We start from the raw sequence: 25,605 nt of genomic DNA, 5'->3' as shown, positions 1-25,605 counted from the left end.
TTGTTGCAGTTATAAAGAACCAGGGAAAAAACAACAGTAGGACTGAATTCCCCCTTTACGCCATGAATGATGTTTAATATTACTCTGGGAGTAAACTTTATAACTCATTTATGAAGCTATGTAGTGAAGGAGAATAAAATCCTCACAGTGCAGACTGACCTCCAAGTCCAGGTCTCAGCCGATTGTCATACCCATCCAACAGCCGGTCCAGAATACGTGTGAAGATGGTGATATTGTCCTTGCTGTCATCAACAATATCTGGACCGTGCTTCTGAGAAAGCCTGGGGAAAGAAGAGAGAGAGATAAAAAGGGAAATTGGACTAGAAATCTGCTCTTGATATGCCCTGAGCTCTTGTTTTAAACAAAGATGTTCATTCAGACATGGTCTGCCTCTGCAGGCTTGCGCTGCAGTATGTTTTATGTTTGTCCATAGAATAACGTGTGTAGGAGGCTGATTGCAAGAGACATCACACCTACTCCAGTCCCAGCCTCTTTTCCTTGTAGCCACTGCAGAGGCTGACTGCAGAGATCTCACCGCTACTTTACCCATTTAAAGTTGCTGTACGGGGGTGCTGGCAACTAAAGTGCTAGAATCTCCCATCAACCAGTCACGTGGGGAATGGTTTAGGAGTCCTGATTGGGAGAATCATCTTTCCCTGTTCCAGCATCTCCCACTCAACATCCTAATGGAGAAAGGTTTAGCAGGAGCTAAGGAGACATCACTGTTACTCCAGTCCCAGTTTCTCCCAATAAGAGACATTTAGCAAAAGATGCAGAAGAACTCAGGGATAGAGGAGCTTACAGGCTCTCCACTTCAGGAGGGGCCATTGCAAAGAATTGGAGATAAGCAAACTACTTTGGATGTGAGGCACTGAACTGTCACTTAAAATCAGAAGTGAATTGTTTCTGAAGTTGGTTGAAATTTTCTCCATTTTGAATTGAATTTCATTCTCATCTGCCTATGTTTCCTGGCTCTGTTCAGAGCACAAATGCTGAAATACCATTTGTATGGAAAGTCTTTTTTCACAGTATTTTCTGGCCCAGGAGCAACCAGGAAAGTATCAACACACATGAACAAGCTTCACCTCACAAGATTTCCAATGCAATTTTGCAAACCTCAGGAGAGATTCAGATAAGCATCCAAATGTTGCAGTCTGAAAATCATGCCCTTGGATTGAATAGAGGTGCTGAGCACCCCAATTCTCATTGGAATCAATTAACTTCTGAAATTCAAGTCACAAACCACTAGATGCCCAACAGTGTAAGGGACAGTGTAATGTAGTAATGCTGTGTATAAGGGCATTCCCAGTCATTCGAATCCCAGAAGGAGACATCAGTAGGAACTGTAAGTGGACAGACAATAGGCTAAGTGAAGGAGAAAGCAAACGGAAAAAGCTAGAGAAATGCAGAAATTGCAGGAAAGATCAAGTTCAGCTACAAGAAATTGCAAGGAGACAGAAGGAAAGATTAAGAAGCCTGGACATGCAGCATGATAGATAAAAAAACACAGGAAAGTACAGAGATGAATGGGTGGTTTAGCGGATGAATTGCTAGAAGTGGTGCAGGAGTCTCGTCTGGTGGGGGTTGCAGTCCAGCGCTGACAAATCGATGCATTACTGCTAAACAGAGAAATAAATGACTTGGGAGCAGCAGCTTGATTAAGATGAGTGAACATGGCAAATGGGAGAGACACCAATCCTGGTAGTGGGGGGTTGTAAATTATACAGGTGCATTTGCAGAGCAGCACCCCTGGAGCCACTGGAATGGGTATTAGGAGGCTGGTAGAGCAGCTTTGGCAGTATTCCTACCCCATGACTCTGCACATTTAGTTTGTTTTCTCCCTTTCCTTCCCTCTCTTTCTGATTGTTTTCTCTTTTACTCTTAATTTTTCTATTTTTCTTCATTCACTTAAGTGTTGTTTCTTGGGTGCTGCTGCATTAAGGTTGATCTGTAGAATGGGCAGCTTCCCTTTGTAGAGCAGAAAACAAGAGAGACCGTACATTCCCAAACTGCAGACTTCGATTTCGCTTCCTCCTTCCCCAACGTATTTCTTTTAGGAAGGTGCTAGCGGTGCTGCAGTGGCTAGGAGCTTCCGACATACCTTTGCTGGACTCTGGATGTCAGATGGGTCATGCATTCATCTCTCTGACAGTTTTGCTAAGCATGCTGGATGAAGCCACCACCAGCTTGGTATAATGATTACTAGCTTAGCTAATCCCTTACCACCACAGCTAGTTAGTGACAGGACAATCTCACAAGGTTCAGAGGAGATCTTGGCTTAGGAAGCAACAAGATGGGGTCTGTAAGCTCATGAAAACAGGCTCTCATGAGAGACCTGTCATTTGCTGGAAATACAAGAACAGCATCTTCTCAATGTATTTTAGTACTTCTAGTCTGAATAATAAGGGGAGGAATGGTGGCTAACATTTTCAAGACCAATTGTATATTATTATTCTTCCATTTTGTGGCATAATGGCGGGTAGATCAGAGGGACAAGCAGCTATGTAAGAAGAGGTGACAGACCGTAGGATAATGCCAGGTCAGAGTGAAATGGAGGAAGATTCGGATCTATGATGTGAGACAAAAGAGCATGGGATAATGCCATGTCTGTGTGGGTTGGAGGGGAATTGGGATCTGTAATGAGGCCCAAGACAAGGAGAGAGAGAGGACCAGAATGCAGAAAGGCTGCTTATAGATAGCAAGATTAACAAGCAGGGCCCCTTGCAGGCACAGCGCAGGCTGGCTTCCAATGTGGCTCCACAACTATCTACTATCTAAATAACTACTTTCAGCACAACGTAGAAGGACTTCATGACAAATGAATGCCCAGATTCCCAGGTTAGAGACAACAGAAGAACAAGTAGTTCACTTTCATTGCCTTAATCTAAATTGCAGTGGCTCTTGCTGCCACCGTTATCACCAGGGCCTGTCGGTGTTTCCTTTACAATGAAAACCCTTACCTTTGTGCTGGGTTTATCTTGGGCGGGCAATGGAGATGGAATGAAAGTTCACATTGGCAGTTTACTGCTCCCTACACACCAGTGACAGCTGTGATGAAAACACTGAGGTAGTGCAGTTGGAGGAATAGCAACTCAGCAAGTGTTCTGGCTATTGCTCCGAAGCCCATTTACTGTGTCAAAGAACAAAACGAAGCCTTTCTTTGCAGCTTAGAGAGAAGGGGGGTTATTGCCTCTCAGGAAGAGTCGAGCAGTTTTTAGAGGGAGATTTTCATGTGCAGTAAGGGAGAAGGAGCCATTTTAGCTTGCGGGTTTAACTGCAGCGAGAGTGTACATGTGTGTGCACAAGGGCATGTATGCGCATGTAGGCATGCGAGCACCTCTCTCTATGTTTACACAAGTGTGTGTGCACATGTAGGTATGCGCTTGTAAGAATGGGGCATGGATGTATAAGTGTGCATGGGGGTATGCTTGAATATGTGCAAAACAAATATGTATCAGTGCATGTGTACACTTGAGAATGTGTGAGGAGACTGAGTATGCAGAAGTGAAGGCATGTGGCAGGTGTGCACAAGTGGGTGTGTGTGATAAGGGTGAATAAATGTGTCTGCCTGCTTCTGTACACATACAAAATCATTAAATCTAGTGGGACCTTATTTCCCTATGCTGAATACGGGACACCTGGTAAAATTACTCATATTAAAGCCAGTTCAATGGCAATCAGTCAGAACTATGCAGTACAAACATTCAAATTAACATCAAGTTGACTGAGTCCCCGTTAAAAAGAAACATTGTGTAGTTGGATTCTTTTTATTTACCTTCTTATCTTTAAGGCTTTAGGGTTCAGACAGCAAGGGGTGACATACACACCCCTGCCTCCCCGCACACACACACAGGGAGAGGTGACACACACATACTCCCGTACACCTCTCTCACACAGGGGGGTGACCGACTAACCCGACCCTTTCTGCCCGGCACTCTCTGCCCTCCATGCCTGGCTGGGCCCCCAGGATGGACCTGCTTCTCCTGGTACCTGGCGCTGCATCTTCCCAAGGCAACATGTGGATGGGGAGCATGTGGGATCACATGCCCCCTAGATTTCTGCCATGGTTCACACCAGAATGTGGCCAGCAGCAGCCTTTCAGCACTGTGCGGAAGGGAAGGGACGGGAGCTGCTTCCAACTGCAGGGGAGGAAGGGATGACCTGGCCAGTTTCTTTGTAGAGCTCATTCCCCCCGCCCCCCCCCACACACATACCATCCCCCCCTTCCCCCCACTGGAAGCAACTTGTCCCTTCCTGCCTGCACAGTGTTGAAAAGCAGCTAACATCTCCAGGCTGCTGTTAGCCACCAACATAACCCAGCCGCCTCCTGTCCCCCGGCTACAGTACAGGCAGGAGAGGGTTAAGTGCTAAGGATGCATTGTGCACCAGGGCCCAGGGAACCTGACTGCAGGGCCTTCAGCAAACCCAGCCAGAGAGATGGCTCAGCAGGGGAGGATGCCTGGGGACAGAGCAGCCTCACGCTCCCTGGGGACAGGACTCAGGGCAGGGGAGAGGTGGGTGAAGAGGGTGCTAAGCCCCTGCCCCAGGGGTGCTGTGCAGCCTGCAGGTTTGGGGCATGAACAGGCTAGAAATCGCTTCCCCACCCCCGTGTGCCACTCCAGAGCTTAGCTGAGGGGCGGAGAGGTTTCCTGTGCCAGTGCTGCATGGGCTTCGGCCCATGTAGGGCTCGGCTCCTCCTGGGCAGCGTCCCAGGCCAGAGGGTCTTGGGCTTTCCTGGGGCGCCTGGGGAGGAGGGGGGTGAGGAGAGACAGAAAATATGGGACAATTTGCCCGTTTTTAAGAAAAAGTCAGGACACCTGCTTAAATACCGACTAACCCGACCCTTTAAAATTGGGACATCTGGTCACCCTAATTAAACCAAATATTGCTGCCAAAGATGGGTGTAGTATGTGTGTGTATATATATATCTCCATCAAAAGGGATTTTTACTTGGGAATCTCCTTATTCCTCACCACTGCCCACATAGACTGTGCTGTGCTGGGCCTTCCTCTGTTTAAAAGAAAATCATCCCTCCTGACTTTCTGACCGTCAACCACAAGGGGTCACTTGGGAGGCACAGCGGAGTGTTATGCTGCAATTGGGCTACATAACGATCTGATTACAGGTGGCCAATTATGGACAAATGGACTCTCGTTTTCTCTGTTCAGAACAATTTTATGAATGCAAGAAAGCAAGCGAGGTCAGGCAGTAGCATCCCAGATCATGGGCTCTTGGGCAAGTCCAGGAACCACTAACCAAGGCCAAGAACTCCATCCAAGATCAATGCATTTTTTTGATTGTCATTTACACTTGTAACAGTCAAACAGCTGAATCAATTCCGTTTTTCAAATTTTGTGAAATAAATAAATAAATAAATAAATAGCTAGCCTGGAAGCAATCTGCCAAGTTTTAGCCCAGAGCGAATTGCTCATGGGCCAAGTTAGAAAATTGGTTTTTGTCATAAAAGTGCTGACATAACCTTAGCTATAGCAGCTTGAACAATGCTAATGTAATCTCAGTCACTCGCAGCTACAAGGGAGTGAATATTCCAAGGGGGGAGAGGGACTTGTTTTATGTTAAGCTAGAATATTGCATGCAGACAAAGAAAACAGAGACTTGTGCAGCAGCGAAATATTGCATGAGATGGAGGATAGTGCAATCAGCATCCTGGAAAATATTGCAGGAGACTAAATGGAGCAGGTGCTAGAGAGGGGGACATGTGAACCCTATAGCAAGGTTTTGGCAAGGGTGCGGGGAGGGAAGTGGACACTCTTCTGGATTTATACTGGAATGGTTTCAAGAAAATTCAGGGGTTGCCTTTTTCTAGGTTATATTGGAATTTTCCACATGAAGAAAAGTGGGGGTTGGGGACCTTACACTGGAATATCCCAAGCAGAGCACACGGAGTCCTCAGTCACCAGTGTTATTAAAACCCCCAGGTTCTTGTCATCTTACCCAGCTTCAGCAGGGAGAGCATATGCCATGAGTAGAATTCCAAGGCTAATGGTACAGAGAGGAACAGTTCCTGGGATGCTCAGCGCCATGTCCTCAAGATGCAGCAATGGAGAGTAGGAGAGTCTCTGAGACCTGCCAGGGTAGGGGGCGGGAGAGTGGAGCAGGGGACAAAGAAAAAGAAAAGAGATTTTACTCACTAGCATGAAAGCTTGTCACCGATTTCCCCAGAAGCTCACAGGTTTATCCACAGTCCCTTCACAGCCAGCCAGGGCTGGGCTTGGGGGTACAGTATAAATGCGGTTACAAGTCCCTTGAGTTTTGAGAAGACTCCAAATCAGTTCACGGCTGTGATGGACAGTGTCACCCCAGCTACCACTGACAGCACTAGCATTGCTGACAACTCCTGCCTCCCAGCTGCCTATAACTAAGCCAGCTCCTATGCGGAGCCACCAGCAAGAGCTTTGGCCACAAGAAGGTGCAGTTGAATAGCATGAGAGGCAGTGGGGTCTAGTAGCCTACGAAAGCACCAGAGCAGGGGACAAAAATCTCAGCTCCCTTTGTGGCCTGGGCAAGTCACAGACAGGGATTTCCACACTTGGGTGCCTAAAATTTGTCACCCAAGTCCAGACGTGCTGAGTCCCTGCAGTGCCCATTGAGGTCAGCACCTCTGACAATCAAGCCACTTAGATGCTAATGCTTCAATACCAAGTTAGGTGACTAACTTAAACCTAAGCTTGACAATTTGGGCCTTAACCTCTCAGTGCCTCAGCTTCTTCATCCGTGGAATACAGAGAAAAATGCTGACCTCGTTCACAGGGCAGCTGTGACTATTAGGGCAGTCAGTGTTTGCAAATACTCACAGATAAATCTTAAACTCACCAGAATGCAGGCAAAGTCCCCTCACTCCTGGGGGGCTCACATCTCCCTCAATCCCTAAGCTTACTTGGCCAACTGCCCCTTGCAAAACTCTAACCACTGGCAGCCAGGCAGCACAAACAGCTTGGCTCCACTCCTGTAACAGGAACTCTAGAGGGAACAGGACCCAACTGAACCTTGCCCTACAAACATACATTTGACATCCAGCAGCAGTAGCGGTCATTATTATTTGTACTGCAACGATATCCTTCATGTTATAGGCATGGTACAAAGATATAGCAATACACAGTCCCTGCCCTGAACAGCTCACAAGCTAAGAAAACAAACAAGTAATTGAGGATGCAGGGGAGGGTACAGCAGACAATCAACCTTCCCCGCCCATCAACATCAGCACTTCCCAAATGGCCTTTGCCCTAGACATTAGCAGCTGGTTGATGTCTTGTAGGAATCATGGTAGAAGTGCGTCTTGAAGAGGTGACATTGGAAGGGGAAATGATCAGCGTCCTTATGGATCGGACCGGGGAGCACTATCTGTGACTAAGATGCAGCATGAAAGGAAGCAAGATGGCAGCTTTAGGAGGAGCAGCAAACGGGGTGACAGCTGGTATCATTGGCAGGGGAGAGCGGCTATGAGTGGATAAGCAGGGTGGACAGAGTAGTGGAGAGCCACTTTAGTTCGGGGCCTATGCCAAAGAAGTGTGGATGCCGGTTCCCAGTCTGATAAAGCAGCCACCTGCTTATGGCAGTGGTGCACTAAGCTGCCTGCAGGCTCACAGCAGAGAGCCAAATCCGCATGGGTCTGGCTCTGTGGATGTGGGGAGAGCTGAACTGAGATGGGGGCTCGCTAGGAAGGACAGGAGGACAGCATTAGTATGACAAAGCAGGAGGAGATCCCTGAGCTGCTGATCCCACCTGCTTCTGAACAATTCACTGAGTGGTACCAACTAAGCTCTGAAACAGAATGGGGAGGGCACTATGTACAGCAGTGGATCCAGGTGGGGTATGCTCCCCTTCTCCCTGCTGGGAATTCTTTGGAAACACCCAATACTCAGTGCAAGATGCTGCATTCCAAAGTCACTAACCATGAGCTCTACAGAAACACAAGGCCCCCAATCAAAGTAATCTCTGACCGGGGTGTTTTACCAGAGAGGGGTGACTCCATCAGACTAACGGAAATCTCTCCCCTCCTTCCCCCCCCCCCCCCCCCCCCCGCCGAACACTCCATTTAGCAGTAGAGATTTTGCACCCAGCTCCAAGAGCTTCCTCCACTAAGCACGTCGCTAACAGGGGCCTACATGACACAACAGGTTAATGCCGTTTTGGATGCCAGAACTCACCTGACCTGGCTTATGAGTGGAGTGAGAGCAGTGGTCTCAGTTTAGTCACTAATGGACATTTTTTCCCTCTCTTACCACCAATATTGGTGACATTTGTGCGGTGGTTCCTGCCTGTTTAATCAGAAATCTAGGGGTCGTATCAAAAGAGGAACTGTGCAATCAGAGCCTCATTTCCAGGTAATTTGGTACTATCGTAGTGAACTGACAGGCCAGGCCTACACGAATGCTCTCACATGCTGGCTGCAAGTTGTTGGAGCACGTTCCTTTTGTGTCCAGATGTGACAAGTGCAATTCACATAAGAACATACATAAGAACGGCCATATTGGGTCAGAGGAAAAGTCCAACTAGCTCAGTATCCTGTCTTCCAACAGTGGCCAATACCAGATGCTTCAGAGGGAATGAACAGAACAGGTAATCATCAAGTGATTCATCTGTCACCCATTCCTAGCTTCTAGCAAACAGATGCCAGAGACACTTCAGAGAATGTTTTTGCATCCCTGCCCATCCTGGCTAATAGCCACTATCCTCCATGAACTGATCTAGTTCTTTTTTGAACCTTGTTATAGTCTTGGCCTTCACAACATCCTCTGGCAAAGAGTTCCACAGGTTCATGTGCATTGTGTGAAGAAATACTTCCTTTTGTTTGTTTTAAACCTGCTACCCATTAATTTCATTTGGTGACCCCTAGTTCTTGTGTTATGAGAAGGAGAAAATAACAACACTTCCTTATTTACTTTTTCCACAGCAGTCATGATTTTATAGACCTCTATCGTATCCCCACTTAATCATCTCCTTTCCAAGCTGAAAAGTCCCAATCTTATTAATTTCTCCTTATATGGAAGCCGTTCCATACCCCTAATCATTTTTTGTTGCCCTTGTCTGTACCTTTTCCAATTCCAAAATATCTTTTTTGAGACGGGGCGACCACATCTGAACACAGTACTCAAGATGTGGGCATAACATGGGTTTAGATAGAGTATGATATTTTCTATCTTATTATCTATCCCTTTCCTAATGATTCCCAACATTCTGTTCGCTTTTTTGACATCCGCTGCACATTGAGTGGATGTTTTCAGAGAACTATCCACAATGACTCCAAGATCTCTCTCTTGAGTGGTAACAGCTAATTTAGACCCCATCATTTGATATGGATAGTTGGGATTATGTTTTCCAACATGCATTACTTTGCATTTATCAACATTGAATTTCATCTGCCATTTTGTTGCCCTGTTACCCAGTTTTGTGAGATCCCTTTTAACTCTTCGCAGTCAGCTTTGGACATAATTTCTCTCTGGTTCCACAGACAAGGCTCTGCACAAGCAACAATTGCTACAGTCTGCTGCTAGTGGTGCTGGCTGATGCAAATAGCTCTCAAAAGATCTCAGCAGCACCAAAGTGACTTAAAGATTCTTCCCCTTCCATTCAAGTTCCTTCCAACCTCTCTCCCCACCCTCACCCTTGTCACCTCAGGTTTGGGCATTCCCCATTATTGGGGTCATGACCTGCATTTGTTCACATCTGCAAGGCAGTGCATGCCACAAGTCCAGAGAAAGGCTTGTCTCCCAGTGCTCCATTACTCTAAACCACACTCAGACTAAGCACATCCAGACAGCAGAAGCTTTCAGCATTTTCCATTCATGTCTGAAGACCCATTTTTTCCAAATGGCCACTTTCAGGTGGCTATGCCTAGTTTCACCCTGGTAATGACACTGCCAGAAACGGATCAAGTTTGGGCATCAAGGCCTAAGGTGGTTTCAATGGCCACTTGGCTGTCTTGTCTCTCTAGTATGTTCAGATTTTACATTAATGCTCAGTTGTATTTTTGTTGTAATGTTACTGCATAGTTAACTGTCTTTCCCTTTTTAGGTCTCTCAGTATGCTGAGGCACCTTGGAGTGGCAGTACCAAGTAAGAAGCTGCATACATATAGTTTTTTAGGATGCCTCCACATCACACGGTCTCACATTTGATAATTTCAGTTCAGAGGAGGCCCACTACTGCAACACCAGGTAGAGCTGGCCTTTGAGAACCCCAAAAGCCTGCAGCTGCTGGCACCCCAATTTGGAAGACCAAGAAATGGTTCAGCTTTCAGGTTGTGAAGGCTCAGTTTATTGCCAGTCTGCTGGGGTTTACAGCAACCAGGAAAACATGCTAGCTTCTGTCAAATCAACCAAGACATGAGGCCAGGCCCCATGTAGACATTCCTGGTTTCAGGGATGCAGTATTGCCTTAGCTAGCTCCAAACTGAGATGATAGTTATCCATATTAATGTGGAATTGAATGTGAGCATGAGGTACAAGAGTCAAATACCAGTTCTGTGGAGAGTAGAACTGGATCTGGTCATGAATTTTTCAAGTAGACTGTTGGTGTTCACTGAAGGTTCTCTAGTGTGCTTTAAGGTAGAATCATAGAATATCAGGGTTGGAAGGGGCCTCAGGAGGTCATCTAGTCCAACCCCCTGCTCAAAGTGGGACCAATCCTCAGACAGATTTTTGCCCCAAATCCCTAAATGGCCCCCTCAAGGATTGAACTCACAACCCTGAGTTTAGCAAGCCGATGCTCAAACCACTGAGCTATCCCTCCCCCCAGTACTGGCTAAAACAGTAATTAACACCAACAGGGCCTACATGGACCAATCAATGTGCAGCATGTTAGTGTGCTTTAGAAATCACATCCCCATAGAGCACATTACCCCATGGTATAGATGAGCCCTGAGATGCATTGAGAGCTGTATGAAGACCCATGACTGGAGCAGCTAGGAGCACATCTCATCAGGAATGAAGTACATTAGCTGAACTGTGTGGAGACACAGCTCTGTGATAGCAAGGGCAATGTAGAACATGATTGAAGTGCATCAGCAGAGCAGTTTATGGGCCCAGAACTGAAAGAGCCAGGGGTGTTATAGATCAGAAGTGATGTAGAAGGGCAGAGTTCCTTGAAGGCTCAGTACAGAAACTAAGAGATATACCCACAAAAGTAATCCAAGATTTTACAGCCATGATCCCAAATGCTGCAGTAACATCTTTGCAATCTGTAGTGTTTTGGACCTACCCTGGAGAGTTTTTCCTAAGGATGAGCAAAGAAGAAAGTACGTCCTTTCCAGATCAGCTTTGCAAAAAGACGGCAGAGTGGAGGGATGCAGGGAGCCTGATGCAGAGGAGGAAGCCACGCACTAAGGGTCTGTCTATGCTTTGAACTGGGGATGTCATTCTGACTGAGCTAGTGTGTTAAAAATAGAGTAACTGGTGGGGCAAGCAGCAGGAGTGGCTAACCACCCAGAGCACATGGCTAGCATCTTAGATGGGTATGTACTGGAGCCATTAGCCTCTCCTGCCACTTGCACCACTGCAGACACACTATTTGTAGTAAGCTAGCTGGGTTAGAGCTAGCATAGGTATGTCTCCTGCAGCTGGGAATCACAACTCCAGCTCAAAGCGTCAATGGACACATACAAAATGGGAAATGACTGCCTAGGAAGGAGAATTGCAGAAAGGGATCTGGGGGTTCTAGTGGCTCACAAACTAAAGAGAAGTCAATAGTGTCACACTGTTGCAAAAAAAAGACAAACATCATTCTGAGATGTATTAGCAGGGTGTTGTAAATAAGACACAAAAAGTAATTCTTTCACTTTACTCCACACTGATTAGGCCTCAACTGGAATATTGTGTCCAGTTCTGGGTGCCACATTTCAGGAAAGATGTGGACAAATTGGAGAAAGTCCAGAGAAGAGCAACAAAAATGATGAAAGGTCTAGAAAACATGACCTATGAGGGGAGATTGAAAAAATTGGGTTTATTTAGTCTGAAGAAGAAAAGATTGAGAGAGAACATGATAATAGTTTTCAAGTACAGAAAAGGTTGTTACAAGAAGGAGGGAGAAAAATTGTTCTTGTTAATCTCTGAGGATAGGACAAGAAGCAATGGCCTTAAATTGCAGCAAGGGAAGTTTAGGTTGGACATTAGGAAAAACTTCCTAACTGTCAGGGTGGTTAAGCACTGGAACAAATTGCCTAGGAAGGTTGTGGAATCTCCATCACTGGAGATTTTAAAGAGCAGATTAGAGAAACATCTGCCAGTGATGGTCTAGACAGTATTTGGTCCTGCCATGAGGGCAGGGGACTGGACTCGATGACCTCTTGAGGTCCCTTCCAGACCAAGGATCTATGAATCTATGAATCTAGATAATACTTAGTCCTGCCATGAGTGCAGGGGACTGGACTAGATGACCTCTTGAGGTCCACTCCTGTCCTATGATTTTATGTATCCTAAGACTGGAAAAGTTGTGGGAAGGGGCAGAAAGGAGGATGATGCCAGGTATGTGGAGGAACCAGGGATGTAGTGACAAAATCTATGGTAATGCAGGCTGCTTCAAGACTATAGTCAGTGAAAACAAAAGCTGAACTGGATACTAGGATTGTATTAACATTGACCATAGTTACACACCAGTCTACACCAGGAAACTGACTATGGCTCCATCAACTTCCACGCATACATCCTGTAAAGGGCCCTCATTCAGCAGGGTATCTAGACATATGATTAACTTTACAGTCACATACAGTCCCATTGACGCCAATAGGACTGATCACATCCTTAAAGTTAGGCACATACTTAAGGACCCTTCTAGCTCAGGGCCATGGTGCTGAAAACAATTTGGGCCCATCCACACTAGGGGAGAACTGTCTTCACTACCAATTCAGGTAGTACTTTGCCAGCAATAGCTCAATTTCCTAGTGCAGACAGTGCCGCTGAGACTACAGGAGATAGCCTGGCACACCACACAATCTCTCCTTCCTTTTGTTTGTGCTTGAGGTTTTTAAGGCCCGGCTTGACAAAGCCCTGGCTGGGATGATTTAGTTGGGAATTGGTCCTGCTTTGAGCAGGGGGTTGGACTAGATGACCTCTTGAGGTCCCTTCCAACCCTGATATTCTATGATTCTATGATTCTATGATTTTTATTGGGAAAGGTGAGGTGGGGGTGGTGGAGTGTGAGCTACAATTAGAGCAGTTTGTGGTCCTCAATCTAGTAAGGCTTTTTCTTAAAGGGAATGGAGAGAGAAACAGGGCCAGATCCTGAGAGTCTATCCCATTTGACATGTCTGCAGGGCCAGCTCCAGGTACCAGCATTCCAAGCAGGTGCCTGGGGCAGCAATCTGCAAGGAGCGGCAGTCCATATGTTTTTGCCCCCCCCCAAGCAGGGCGCCGAATTGCCGCCCCACACGGCGGGGGCTGTCCGTGTGCCGTTCGGGCAGCACGTGCGTTTCCACGGCGGTGGCAATTCGGCGGCAGCTGCTATGTTCAGCTGCCCGCGGTGGCAATTTGGTGGCTTCTGTCTTCCGGCTGAAGACAGAAGCTGCTGACGAATTGCCGCCGCCGTGGAAACGCGCATGCCACCCTAATGGCACATGGACTGCCCCCGCCATGTGCGGCAGCAATTCGGCGCGCTGCTTGGGGCGGCAAAAACAGTAGAGCCAGCCCTGCACGTCTGCATACATTTTCTCTGATGCATTGCTTCAACTGTTGTAAACAAAAGCAGGGGTCATGGGCTGGATTGTTACTGGTGGGCACTGGCTGGCCCCAGGGCAATGATGGGCCAGATCACCCATGTTCTTATATCGACACCCACAAGCATCTGATCACCTCCTATGAGTAAAAATAATGTACAACTCAGCATTCTTTCTCCCTTCCTTGCTGGCACAAGGCAGGCTTAGGGGCTCTTTTAAAGCTCCCCATTGTTCCCAAGCCAGATCCATGGGCTATTTGGGATGGTTTGAGTGCATAGGAGCACCCCCGCTGCTCCCCCATGCAAATGGACACTGGCTGGACCCCTTTGAGCACAGGGACTTTGACTGCACCTGTCCTTTTCACCAACAAAAGGATCAAGCAAAATCTAGCTCTGTGCGAGGCACCCTCCATAAATCCAACAGTGATTGTCTGAATAGACTGTTTAATTAAAAGGATGGCAGGGCTGTGGGGAGGTGATTGGTTAAAGCACCTCTGTTTTTAACTGACTAGTGATGGGGACACCAACGTGCTAGCACCAAGGAGCCTCTTTCTGAATGGCTGTGTCTCTCAGACTGTTTTCATGCAGCGTCTGTAAGGAGGAGATGGTTTATAGTAGACTTTGATCCAGCCTGGAATAAGAAATCCATTCCTGTACAGCAGAGAGCCCTCTAGTAAGCATGAGCAGCCTGAGTGCTCCTGGAGTTCATCCCCACAACATTGTAATGCTAGTAATTCTTGCAGTCTGAATTAACCCTGTATGGCACTGTCCCCACAGAAGATGCTTAAAAAAATTGTCTGTTTACCTCAAGCCTTTCATAGAGGAAGGTTCCAGGGAACCTAACAAACTGATCTGCTTATTTTTATTATTACATGCAAGGATCACTTTCCCCACCATGGTAAGAGAGAGAACGTAAAAGCTTCCTTTTCCTCTCACCAGCAGAGGAATCTTTGAACTCACAAACACCTGTGAGATGCACACAGAACAACCCCAACGACTCAAAACACACACAGAGAGAAAACCTGTGGGACTCCCACACATACCTAGGAGGCACAAAGCTTATATATTTATCATCAGGCCTTGCAAAGAATCTGCCACTCAAACCAAGTGTTAGAGACACATGGAAGCTCCCAAGTATGGTTTCGCACTACAATACCAATACAAAATACTCACAAAGGAGGAGGCATGTGAGGGGGGGAAATAAAAAGACAGGGCAATATGGAAACAAGAATGCTCATTGAGAGTCGAGCCCCAAACTGGGTCTGTTTATCTACATTCCCCAGTGTGCTGGTGACCGTGATAATTATAAGCAGGGTCCAAACCACCACTGGGTTTAATTCAGCAAAACCAAAAGCCGCTCAACAACCATTTCCCATAAACCAAAACTAATCCCAATTCCCCCCTCCCCTGGTAATTTCCCTGAAAGTGACTCCAGGTAGAGACTAGTTCACAACCACCACAGCTACAGGCAGGCACACAGACTCAGCCACAAGTGTAACAAGTGTGTGGTCTAACACTAGTCCGACCACACAGCAATTAGAGGCAGACACAGATTCACAACCCCTGCAACAGCAGAAAGACTGACTCACAATCACAACAACTGCCAACTCAGACTAACAACCACAACAGCACACACAGTATTGGAAATCTGATGCTGCAGACTATACACATGACTGACAATGCTATTTTTGTGGTAGGAAAAGAGCCTGAGACATAAGCCCTTGTATTAGAGGCCTGAGATAAAGTAGTAGTCAAAACTTTGCTGATATAAAGCAAAGTTAAGTTGTGAGCAAGAGGCAGGACCTGCTCACAGAATTTGGCAAGAACAGGGCTGATATTGCAGAAACATACATTCCTAAGTAGTGCTAGGCACAAGAATATATACGTAAACATATTCCAGAAGGGTGGTATCAGAACACTTTGATACCAACATATTCCCTAAAAATAACAGGAACATGCTGACCCATCCTAAAGATAAGGTCAGGATGACCGTGTAATGAATAAAGATGTACAAGGTGATGGGTGGTAACTGGCTACGTCAGAGGGTGTCAACTAACTACATCAGAGGGCTAGTATGTAACTTGTTTATATTGATGTATAAAATGGAGCCTCAAAGCAAGTGTCTCTGTCTAGCCTAGGGAGGAAAAGAAAGTCCCACTGTTCACTGAGCTAGTGTTACAGGCATACAAGTATTAGTGGTTCGGTAGAGTCTCTGGGATACTAGTACCGTGCTTTGTCAACAATAAACCTGGCTGGGTGCCTTTGTACCTTAACAGATCTTGTGGCCATTGTGTGGTTCGCTCAAGATCTGCTATGCCAGCTGTCTCCCTGGGACAGCCACAGGGAGAAAAGACACACACAGCCAAACATCTGACCACATTGGTGATCCCCGACTACTGATCTGGGAAGTAAGCAAGCTGTCCTCTGTAATAATTGCATCCCAGAAACCAAAAACTCCAAAAAATATCAGTATACAGTGAAAAACCCCCAAGCATAAAAAAAAAGTGCTTTATAAATAACAAACTGACCAAATACACCTCAATCTACCATATATGAACAATTAATTTGGCAATCGCATAGAAATCGCTGTCAGATAAATTAAACTTGGCTACTATGTAAAAGCAACTGTATTATTGCTTTATTACTGTATTATTGCTGTACTGTTGTATTATTGCTGTACATCATTTATAATGTGCATAACATTGCTAAACTGTTTAACCAACACACAGGTAAAAATCAACAAATGAATGGCAGCAAATAACACGAAGGCAAGAAAAAAACAAATTGGTAAAAAAATTAAGTTACACAGTAACTACTAATTGGGTAAACAAATTCCCTGGTAGTACCAGTCACAATTTGGGATCAGTAAGGAAGGCACATGTTATTCAAAACAATCTTGTGCAGTGCCTGGTACCAATACTAAATCCTAACACAACAATATTTAATAAATTGGTTACTGTCCATTCAGTAGGTTATCTGAAAAACAGCATCCATAAAAAACAACTGAATCTATGTCAGCTACTGGTGTAACACTAAGCAATGCAACCAATAAAACAAAAAAGCTGGCTGTTCCTGTTTCCTACCCAGTAAAGCTTACCAGAGGGTAACAACCAGCAGTAAGGGTAACCTATAACATGGATGGACAGTACTTTGTAGTAACTAATTACAAAACATTTATATATAAAGGCCTCATTTGTAATGTCACTGCTCCAAATGTCTGTTTTACTTCTCATATACATAGCACTATGGAACACACTGTAATAATGCCTATCCCAGTATTTGAAAACACTCAGCCTACTACTAATGATAATACAGGTGGTAACTGTAATTGCCCTAATAAAAGTGTATTGCCATCTACAGTACCACGAGGTCCAAACTACAACACCAATTTTTTTTTTAAATTATGCTTAAATATAAGGTGGTGTTATATGTACACACACATACTTTACATATATACCCGTATACACTACAAATATATGCACCATATCCATATTACTCATGTATAGTAATTATTCAAATGTGCCACCAAGGCTCAATCATAAAACTACATTCCTCAATGTCCCAGGCCTAACATTTCCAGGTCCACCATAAGGAACTAAAAACAATTGAAAAATAAAACCTGTCCATCGGTTGTACAAAAAAATGTGCAAACTATGGAACAAATGGGGTATAAATGTATAAATGGTAAATAAGGTACCCACATAACAGTGTTTAGTCCAATGAGTCATCTTCAGTCCATGCATTATGCTTTTCTGAAACAATGGGTAAACATCCTCCTCATAAAAAGACAAAAAGCGGTGGAATGTAGTAGGAAGAGAGCCTGAGACATAAGCGTTTGTATCAGAGGCCTAGTATGAGGCCTGAGCTAAAGTAGTAGTCAAAACTTTGCTGATATAAAGCAAAGTTAAGTTGTGAGCAAGAGGGAAGCCTTGCTCACAGAATTTGGCAAGAACAGGGCTGATATTGCAGAAACACACATTTCTAAGTAGTGCTAGGCACAAGAATATATAGGTAAACATATTGCAGAAGGGTGGTACCAGAAGACCTCGATACCAACACATTACCTAAAGATGACAGGAATATGTTAACCCATCCTAAAGATAAGGTCAGGATGACAGTGTAATGAATAGAGATGTACAATGTGATGGGTGGTAATCAGCTACGTCAGAGGGTGTCAACTAACAATGTCAGAGGGGCAGTACATAACTTGTTTGCATTGATTTATAAAATGGACCCTCAAATGGAGGGTCTCTGACTAGCCTAGGGAGGAACGGAATGTCCCTCCATTCACTGAGATGGTCCATTGTTACGCGCATACATGTATTAGTGGTCCGGTAGAGTCTGGGGATATTAATACCGTGCTTCATCAACAATAAACCTGGCTGGGTGCCTTCGTATGTTAACGGATCTTGTGGTCATTGAGTGGTTCGCTCAAGGTCTACTGTGCCAGCTGTCTGCACAAAGCTGGGACAGCATACAGGGAGAACACACACACGCAGCCAAACATCTGACCACAATTATCTATACATAAACGTACGTGTAAAACTAACTAGAACCTTTGGCATGCCATGCATCACTAACTGAAACCATGACAATCTTTTGTTGTGATCCTTGCACCTCTCTTCACATTCCTCATTCCTGTTGCCTTCAGTGATGTTATTGAGTCGATAAATAGGTGCTTATTCTTTACCCAAAGAGCTACGTCTTCTGTTTGCAAAATGCTATACACACACAGCACTAAACAGATTAATAAAAATATCCGTACATGTAACCCACACACCTCCTGGCTGTGGTGTTCTGTCCCCTCTAGTGGCACCAAGGCCATTTAGAGATTAATGAGTCTGCTATAGCCTTCGCTAAGAGCCATGTGACTTTTCGCTCATGCAGTAGAGGCTCATGCATTTAGCTTTAGAGGTCCCGGGCATGATCCCGTCAATGACTGGACTCTGTCGGTGTTAGATACAGATAGCAGAACAGTGTAATGCATACATAGACATTCTATGTACACATACAATGTAAACAGCCATGCCAGCCATGGATACATACATACTGAGATACTATACACCAGTGGTGGGCAACCTGCGGCCCATCAGGGTAATCCGCTGGTGGGCCACCAGACAGTTTGTTTACATTTGCATGGCTGCCCACAGCTCCCAGTGGCTGTGGTTTGCCGTTCCCGGCCAATGGGAGCGGCGGGTGCTGGCCGCTGCTTCCCACAGCTCCCATTGGCCAGGAACGGTGAACCGTGGCCACTGGGAGCTGCATGTGGCCATGCAAATATAAACAAACTGTCTGGCAGCCCACCAGCAGATTACCCTGACGGGCTGCAGGTTGCCCACCACTGCTATATGCATATACACTGAATACCCAGACTTGGTACATCTGAAATGTAATATGTGCAAAATGAATATACGTTTAGCTCAGAGACATGGGAGCAGGAGAAAGTGATGGTAGTAGTAGGGACTGGAGGAGTATTTGAAAAGCAGGATTATTTACTATGCTATCTGTCTGGGTGTGTAATTATGCCAGGATTCAGTCTGTACATTGTGCTACTTTTTGTAAACATTTGGAAGGAATACACCCACAGATAAAAGGCTGGGCTTTTTTCTTCAGAGCTGAGCTGGAGCAAAACTGAGGAGGAGGAGGACTTGAAAGGAAAGAATGAGAGAGAGAGAGAGAGAGAGGAAATGACAGAACACTGAAATAGGAAGAGAGGAAAGGAAAGTGGGGATGCTGAGAAGCAGAATGAAAGTAAGTCTACAAAATGGAGAAGGACGGGGAAAGAAGGAGGGAGTAAAAGAGAAATGTATAGAAAGAAGGGGATTGAGAAAGAATTAAGGTGGAAGGAGGGAAGTTTCATGACATATTTGTCAGAAAAGACACAGAACCAAAGAAAAACAGAGCTCCCTAGATGCTGATCTATCTGCAGAATGTACCTGTACATATACACATACTGCACTTTTTACCATACAGGAAAAAGCAAGAGAAAATTCCAGGAGAGGTGGTGGAATCTGTGTGCCAGAAGGTACCATGTACAGCCCAAGCACCAGCAACTTCTCAGATCTCCACTTGTTAAGAGAATTGGATACCACTGTGCTCACTTGCCTCTCCTGGCTTTGTGTATCAGGAGGGAGGGGGAAAGCAGACACTGGGTATAGTCTGGACAGGCAATCAGGCACTGGGCACGCTCTGAAGGACAGGTAGATTGAAAGTCTGCAGGAACAGCAGCATCGTTTTCAAAACCATTCGAGATCCTTTAGGTTGAAGGCTCCTCCTTTACGGCAAAGAGGTGGTTAAAAAGCTACATTGAAAGGCCAGGACTGCATCCATAGCACCAGCATCTTCATCCATCTGTAGAGCCACCTCACCCTGACCAATCCCATTGTCTGGAGTAGGCATGTGCTTGTCTCCTGCCTAACTTCTCTCCTCACAATCTAGGACCCTGTTAGTTCTGTCTCTCTCACACTCTTCCTTGAAAAAAATGAAGTGGCTGGGTGATGGATTAAAACAATTGCCCTCTATGTCACCGAATCAACACCAACCTCAGCGAATTGTGCCCAGAAATCATTACTCACTGGAGGGCCTCAGCCCATTTTCTCTGTCTGAAGACACCACCACACGAGCAGATAGCTGGCAAACTCAGCAGGGAGGCCAAGGATCTAACAGGCCATGGGATTAACTGCTCACTCACCCCTAGGGGTGGATCCTCCCAGCCGGGTGTACAGAGGCAGCGTGGGGGAAGCTCGCACTGCTGCTGCTCAAACTGTGACTGCTCTGTGGGTAACAGATTTCAGTGTGTAGGCTTGTCAATCCAATGCTTAACAACACTATTCCTTTTAACAGGTCTACGTCTCAGAGCCCAGCACCTCAGGGTGCCCAGGTCTGGAACCCCATATCCCCACCTCTGCCAACCCCCCAGCTTCAGAGTCCATCAGGCCTGGCTGGTGGTTGCATTGGTTTCACTCTCTCCTCTTTCCTTCATGCACCATCTCACTCTAGAAACGTGGCTACAAGATTATCCCAGTCCAGAAAGTTTGTATATCCCATTCTTGACCTCACGTCCTACCAATGGCTGCAGTACTTCAAGCTCTGAGGAATCTTCTCTTTCCTCTACCAGGCATGAGATGGTGTATATAGTAGAGCCCTGCAGTGGGTCTGGGATCCTGAAGAACCTGCTGCCATAATAGCGGGAGCCAGTAAAATGTACTTTTTTGCAGGTGGGATTGGGTGGGCAAAAAACAGACTGTGGTAATTTGCAGGAAAACACTAAATCTCTCGTCAGTTTGCCACATAAAAATTGTGTCTAATTCTGTTTATTTATATACTATAGTGACCAACCAATTTTGGTGGGTTTTTTTTTAGTAGTATGGGAGAATTGGTCTCTCTTGCGAGATCTAAGGTTTTTGCAGATAGGATCAGGATAAAAATCAACCAGAAACAATACAGGAGTGGATATTGCATGGTGGGACAGGAGTGAGATTTAAAAAATAGTCCCACTCAGGGCTCTAGTATACAGGACTGCATAATAGTTAATTCCCAGGAACTCTACATATTTTATGCAAATTCCACCAAGCATAAGTGTCCCAGAATGTCCTGTAGCACCTGTATCATGCCAGATCAACGAGAAGCACTATAGCGTGGATGCCTTAGCCTTTGAGGGTTAATCACCTTTGCAACACAGCACTTGCAATAGCTAGGAAACACTGAGCCCTTACTACTCGGCGCTGTGTTTTGCTCTCTCCCCAGTCCCTTTGCTTGGGCACCTGCACAGATGATGTGCCCCCACCACTTAATCAATACACCCTTCCAAGCATCTCCATTGGGGCTGCAGCAGTCAGCACCCTCCTCTTGAATCAACAAGCTAACCGGCTGCTCCCAGAGAGCAATCGAAGGGGCTGTCATTTAAGTACACTGACTTTTCATGCAGCTCCCTCAATAGCCCCCTCTTTAAAAAAAAAAGGGAAAGAAACTCCTTCGCCAGAGAATCCCTCCAGAGCAAGCAGGGTGGAACCAAAACTAAACTGCAGCCCTGCTCATGCTGAGCAGACTCCAGCTTGCTTCAGTGCCACCAGCATGATTTAACCGGCTCTTTAATACTGCAGACCTGCTGCAATTGCCATCAATGCAGGGGAAGTCACTGGAGAAGGTGGTGTAGAATGGGTCCATTCTAGTCCACAGCTAATTCTCCTCTCAACCCACACTCCCCTTTGCTGATCTCCAGACCAAGCTGACCCCATTAGCCTATCATCTCTCATTCCCCTCTCCCTCCCTCTATAGCAGAGCCGATACCCACAGTGCTGCTCAGCATTTCAGATAAACGCCACAAAAGGATGCGGGTCTATCAAACAGTTCTTTAGCCTCGCAGGTGTTTGTGTCCACCCATCCAATAAACAAACTGTCTTTACGCAGATCTGCAGTGTACTGAAGAAAAGAATAAAACATCTGTTTGTTTACCCTTTTCTATTGTTGTCCACAGAACAAGCAGCAGCTTGGATTAAAAAAACCCCTCTAAGCAACAAGGAACAAATAAGGTTTGCACAGGTCTAGAGAAAAAGCTGGGCTTTCTACTTCCCATCAGAAATACCCCCTAGATTCTCAGTGTATCTTTACATTCTACTCTCATCACCCATCCACAGACAGACTCGTTTGTTTCCCTGGACAAAATTGTTATTTACAACTTTGCTGTACACACCCTGCTTCCAAGCAGCAGTAGCAAGGGGGAATGCAGTAAAAGAGTCTATGTTTCTTTCGATTTCCCTTCTGATGTGGGCAGTGAAAGAGAAAGGGTTAAACAAACACTAGCCATTAGTCATTTCCTTTAGGTCCCTCTCAGGCGTGTTGATGGCTATGGAGAGCAAGAGAGCTGTATGTGCGCGCAACGGTATATGTGCGTATATAGCTAGATAGTCATTGGCAATAAAGAGGTCGACCTGCCTCCAAGTTAATAAGAAGGAGAATGGTTATAAATAATGAATAGCAATTAATAATAATTGTTCCCATCTCCAGCGACCAACATTTAATCCAGATTAAAAAAAAAAAAAAAAAGCCAGAGACGCACAGAGCTTGCCATCGCATCAGCAGATTGTAAAGAGGGGAAAAAATAACCCCAAATCCATCGAATTAGAACCCCCTGCTACAAATAAATTCACTGGGACAAAGGAAAAAAAATAGAGAAGCATTTGTATTCCTTACCACGCCACACGACCCCTTCCCAAGAGCTGCCGGGAGAAGAAAAATGAATGAGCTGGAGCGAGTTATGGGATTGTTGACGTTGGGTTTCCTGCTTTCTTTCTTTCCTTCTGTCTTTCGCTCTCCCTTTTTTGTAGGCTTGGGTTTTCAGTTCGCGGCTGTCTGAGCTTGAATGCTCTGCTGTTCCAGCAGTATCTGAATACAGTGGTTGAGCTGAAAGCATTTAAACCTCTGTTGCTTCAATTGAGGCTAAAGTATGGTATTCTTGTATCTGTTACAGGGGAGAGAAGCCCAGAGAGACAGCCAGATAGGGGTATTATTGTAGGGACGGCTGCCTGAGATTCTCCTTTAGCTGTTCTGAGATTGGAGATGAAAGGAGAAAGTCTCCTCCCCACCTGCCTCATTCCCTCCCCTCCCCAGTCTCTGGAGGAGGGTTTAACAGCCCTGTCCGTGCAGATCCCTTCTTCCCGAGAGCAATGAAACAGAAAATACACAGCAGTGGCACATCAGCCACACACAGGAAAGAGCACAGCGTGGCAGGGACACCCACTCTCCCCCCTGCCTCGAAACACTTCAGGTGGGAAAGCCAGTGTCACAAGGCATGGCCCAATGCCCTTTAAGAGTGGGGCACTGACCTGGCCTGCAGGTGGGCAGCAGGGCCTGCCCGAGCAGAGTCCTTCTCAGGAGGGGAGGGAAGCAGCAGAGGGGGCTGTCAAAGGACTTGGTGCTGATACTTCCTGGTCAAAACAGCTACCTGTTGAGCTGGTAACTCCCAAACGCTATAACCAACATGTAACAGATGGTGCTAAGCCAGGCACTCACTTGCACCCAGGACAAAGCTCCCCACCTCCTCTCATCTTTTAAGCACATTCACTTGCCAGGGGAGCATTCACTATGCTGAATCCACTCAGGCACCGTGGGTGTGAAGTTTTTGCCTTGAACTTGATTGCTGCTTGGGTTCCTATTCCAGTCAGAGACTGGAAAGAAAAGAATCCAGGCAGAAAACAAATGCAGAGAGAAAATCAGGGTTAAAAATGGAGCAGAGAGTGGGCAGAGTGAAAACAAATAGAGACACAAGCAAGGGCGAAGAGACGTTGGATAGACCAAATACGATCTTGCACTGGCTGAACTCTGGGGGATGGTTCTGTCCTTAATTCATAGCACAAGCTCTTAGCTAACTAGAAAGAGGAAGGTTACTTATCGGTAACTGGAGTTATCCAAGTATATTGCCTCTGAAGATCTACACTCTTGAGACACTTGCACCTCCTTACAAGCAGCAGCAGGGACTTCAAGTTGCACATACACACATACACACACACACAAACTCACTGAGCATTTGATATAAGATTATAAACCCAAACACCTCTGCAGATTCCCCACTCCTGGGAGAGCAACTAGGAGTAAAAGCCCCTGTATGAGGGCTGGAAAGCTCCTAATTGGAGAAAGAGGGCTGCCTTCGCATAAAAATCTTCAGACTTAGCGCTTAGCTTAAGAAGCTAATGGGGAATGGAGGGCTACATTGCAGTTTTCAGAGATGGAGACAATTCTCAATCATTCCACAGAAGCTGCCTTAGCATCTAGTAAAATGTTCCTCCATGGGATCTCTCACTGGCACACCCACTTGGTCGTAAAAAGGATTGAGTAGAGAGTCTAGTCCACTTAGACAATCTCTTGGAGGTTGACTGTTCACTTGAACGTCTCCATAAACACCACCCCCAAAAATCTGGAGGCCATAGAAAGGTTTTGTCCTATCCAACTAATGGACCAATGCTCTTTTGACATCTGCTTTATGTGCTCTGAACTTCTCCTGGCTAGACACGTGGTTCTGGAAAAGAGACCAGTGGACTATTTGAGATGGCATCCAGAGAGGACTTCAGGGAGAAATTTAGGGTGCAGATTCAGCACCACTTTATCCTTACAGAACATTGTGAAAAGGATTGGCCATAGGCACTTTATCTCACTCACCTCCAGGCTGATATAATGGCTGCTAGGAATGTAGCCTGGGGAACAGGTCACAATGGAAGCACTGGCCCATGATCTCCAAGAGAGGTGCTTGAGTCTTGCCAGTACTGAATTCAAGCTTCAAGGTGGCGCAGGGTGCCTAGAATGAACCAGACCCTTGAGGAATCTTGTCATGGTCAGCTGAAAACAGTGAATGATCCATGGAGTGGAGGGTAATAAGCTGCTAAACCTGCCATATAGAACTTGAGTAGCCAAAGCAAGTGCTGTTTTTAAACAAGGAATTGAGGAAGACCCGTGAGAGTGCTGGTGCTGGATTTACCTGTGCTTGACCAACCCATGGTCAGAGAGAGATCTGCTTGTTCCGCTCACTCACACGAGCTTTGCACAAGTATAACTGGAATTGAGTTCCACAAAAGTTATGCCTGAGTTACAGCATGGAGAGCAGAATCCTGCCTTTAAGGCTGAGTTTCTGCTACTTGTCTGTATGGTAAAGGATCACCATTTAGCACGTGTCTAGTAACAGAATTCTTAGATTCCAAAGGAACTTGGAGTTGTGCTTCAAATAAGCATTCAAGAGCTACAGCTGCCAGGGTGCGAAGACCTGTTATGCTGTTAGAAGGAGTGATTCTGGGCCTGGATAAAGAATCTGCTGCTTCTAAGTCCTGCTTCTAAGAGGGTCAGAGGAATTGAAAAGAAGCACAGTGGTTCTGGTGACATCAGGGAGCAGAGGGATTGGGGAGGCAACATGACGGTCCTGACTCCAGTTCACAAGGAGTGAGTCTGGATC

General features: G+C 45.9%; 1 protein-coding gene across 1 annotated transcript in view; it reads right to left on the bottom strand.

Moving 5' to 3' along the window:
• GABRA3 (gamma-aminobutyric acid type A receptor subunit alpha3) overlaps window positions 1–23,365 on the bottom strand; it is a 118,829-nt gene extending 95,464 nt beyond the window's left edge. The window contains 3 exon segments of the mRNA XM_005285702.5: window positions 160–281; window positions 5,956–6,087; window positions 22,860–23,365. Of these exon segments, the coding sequence (XP_005285759.2) occupies window positions 160–281; window positions 5,956–6,044 (211 nt within the window). The 5' untranslated portion in view covers window positions 6,045–6,087; window positions 22,860–23,365.
• Window positions 23,366–25,605: the final 2,240 nt, after the last annotated feature.

This window comes from Chrysemys picta, chromosome 9 (genome assembly GCF_011386835.1).
Source record: "Chrysemys picta bellii isolate R12L10 chromosome 9, ASM1138683v2, whole genome shotgun sequence".
NCBI lineage: Eukaryota > Metazoa > Chordata > Testudines > Emydidae > Chrysemys > Chrysemys picta.
This window is presented reverse-complemented; position numbering and strand designations above follow the sequence as displayed.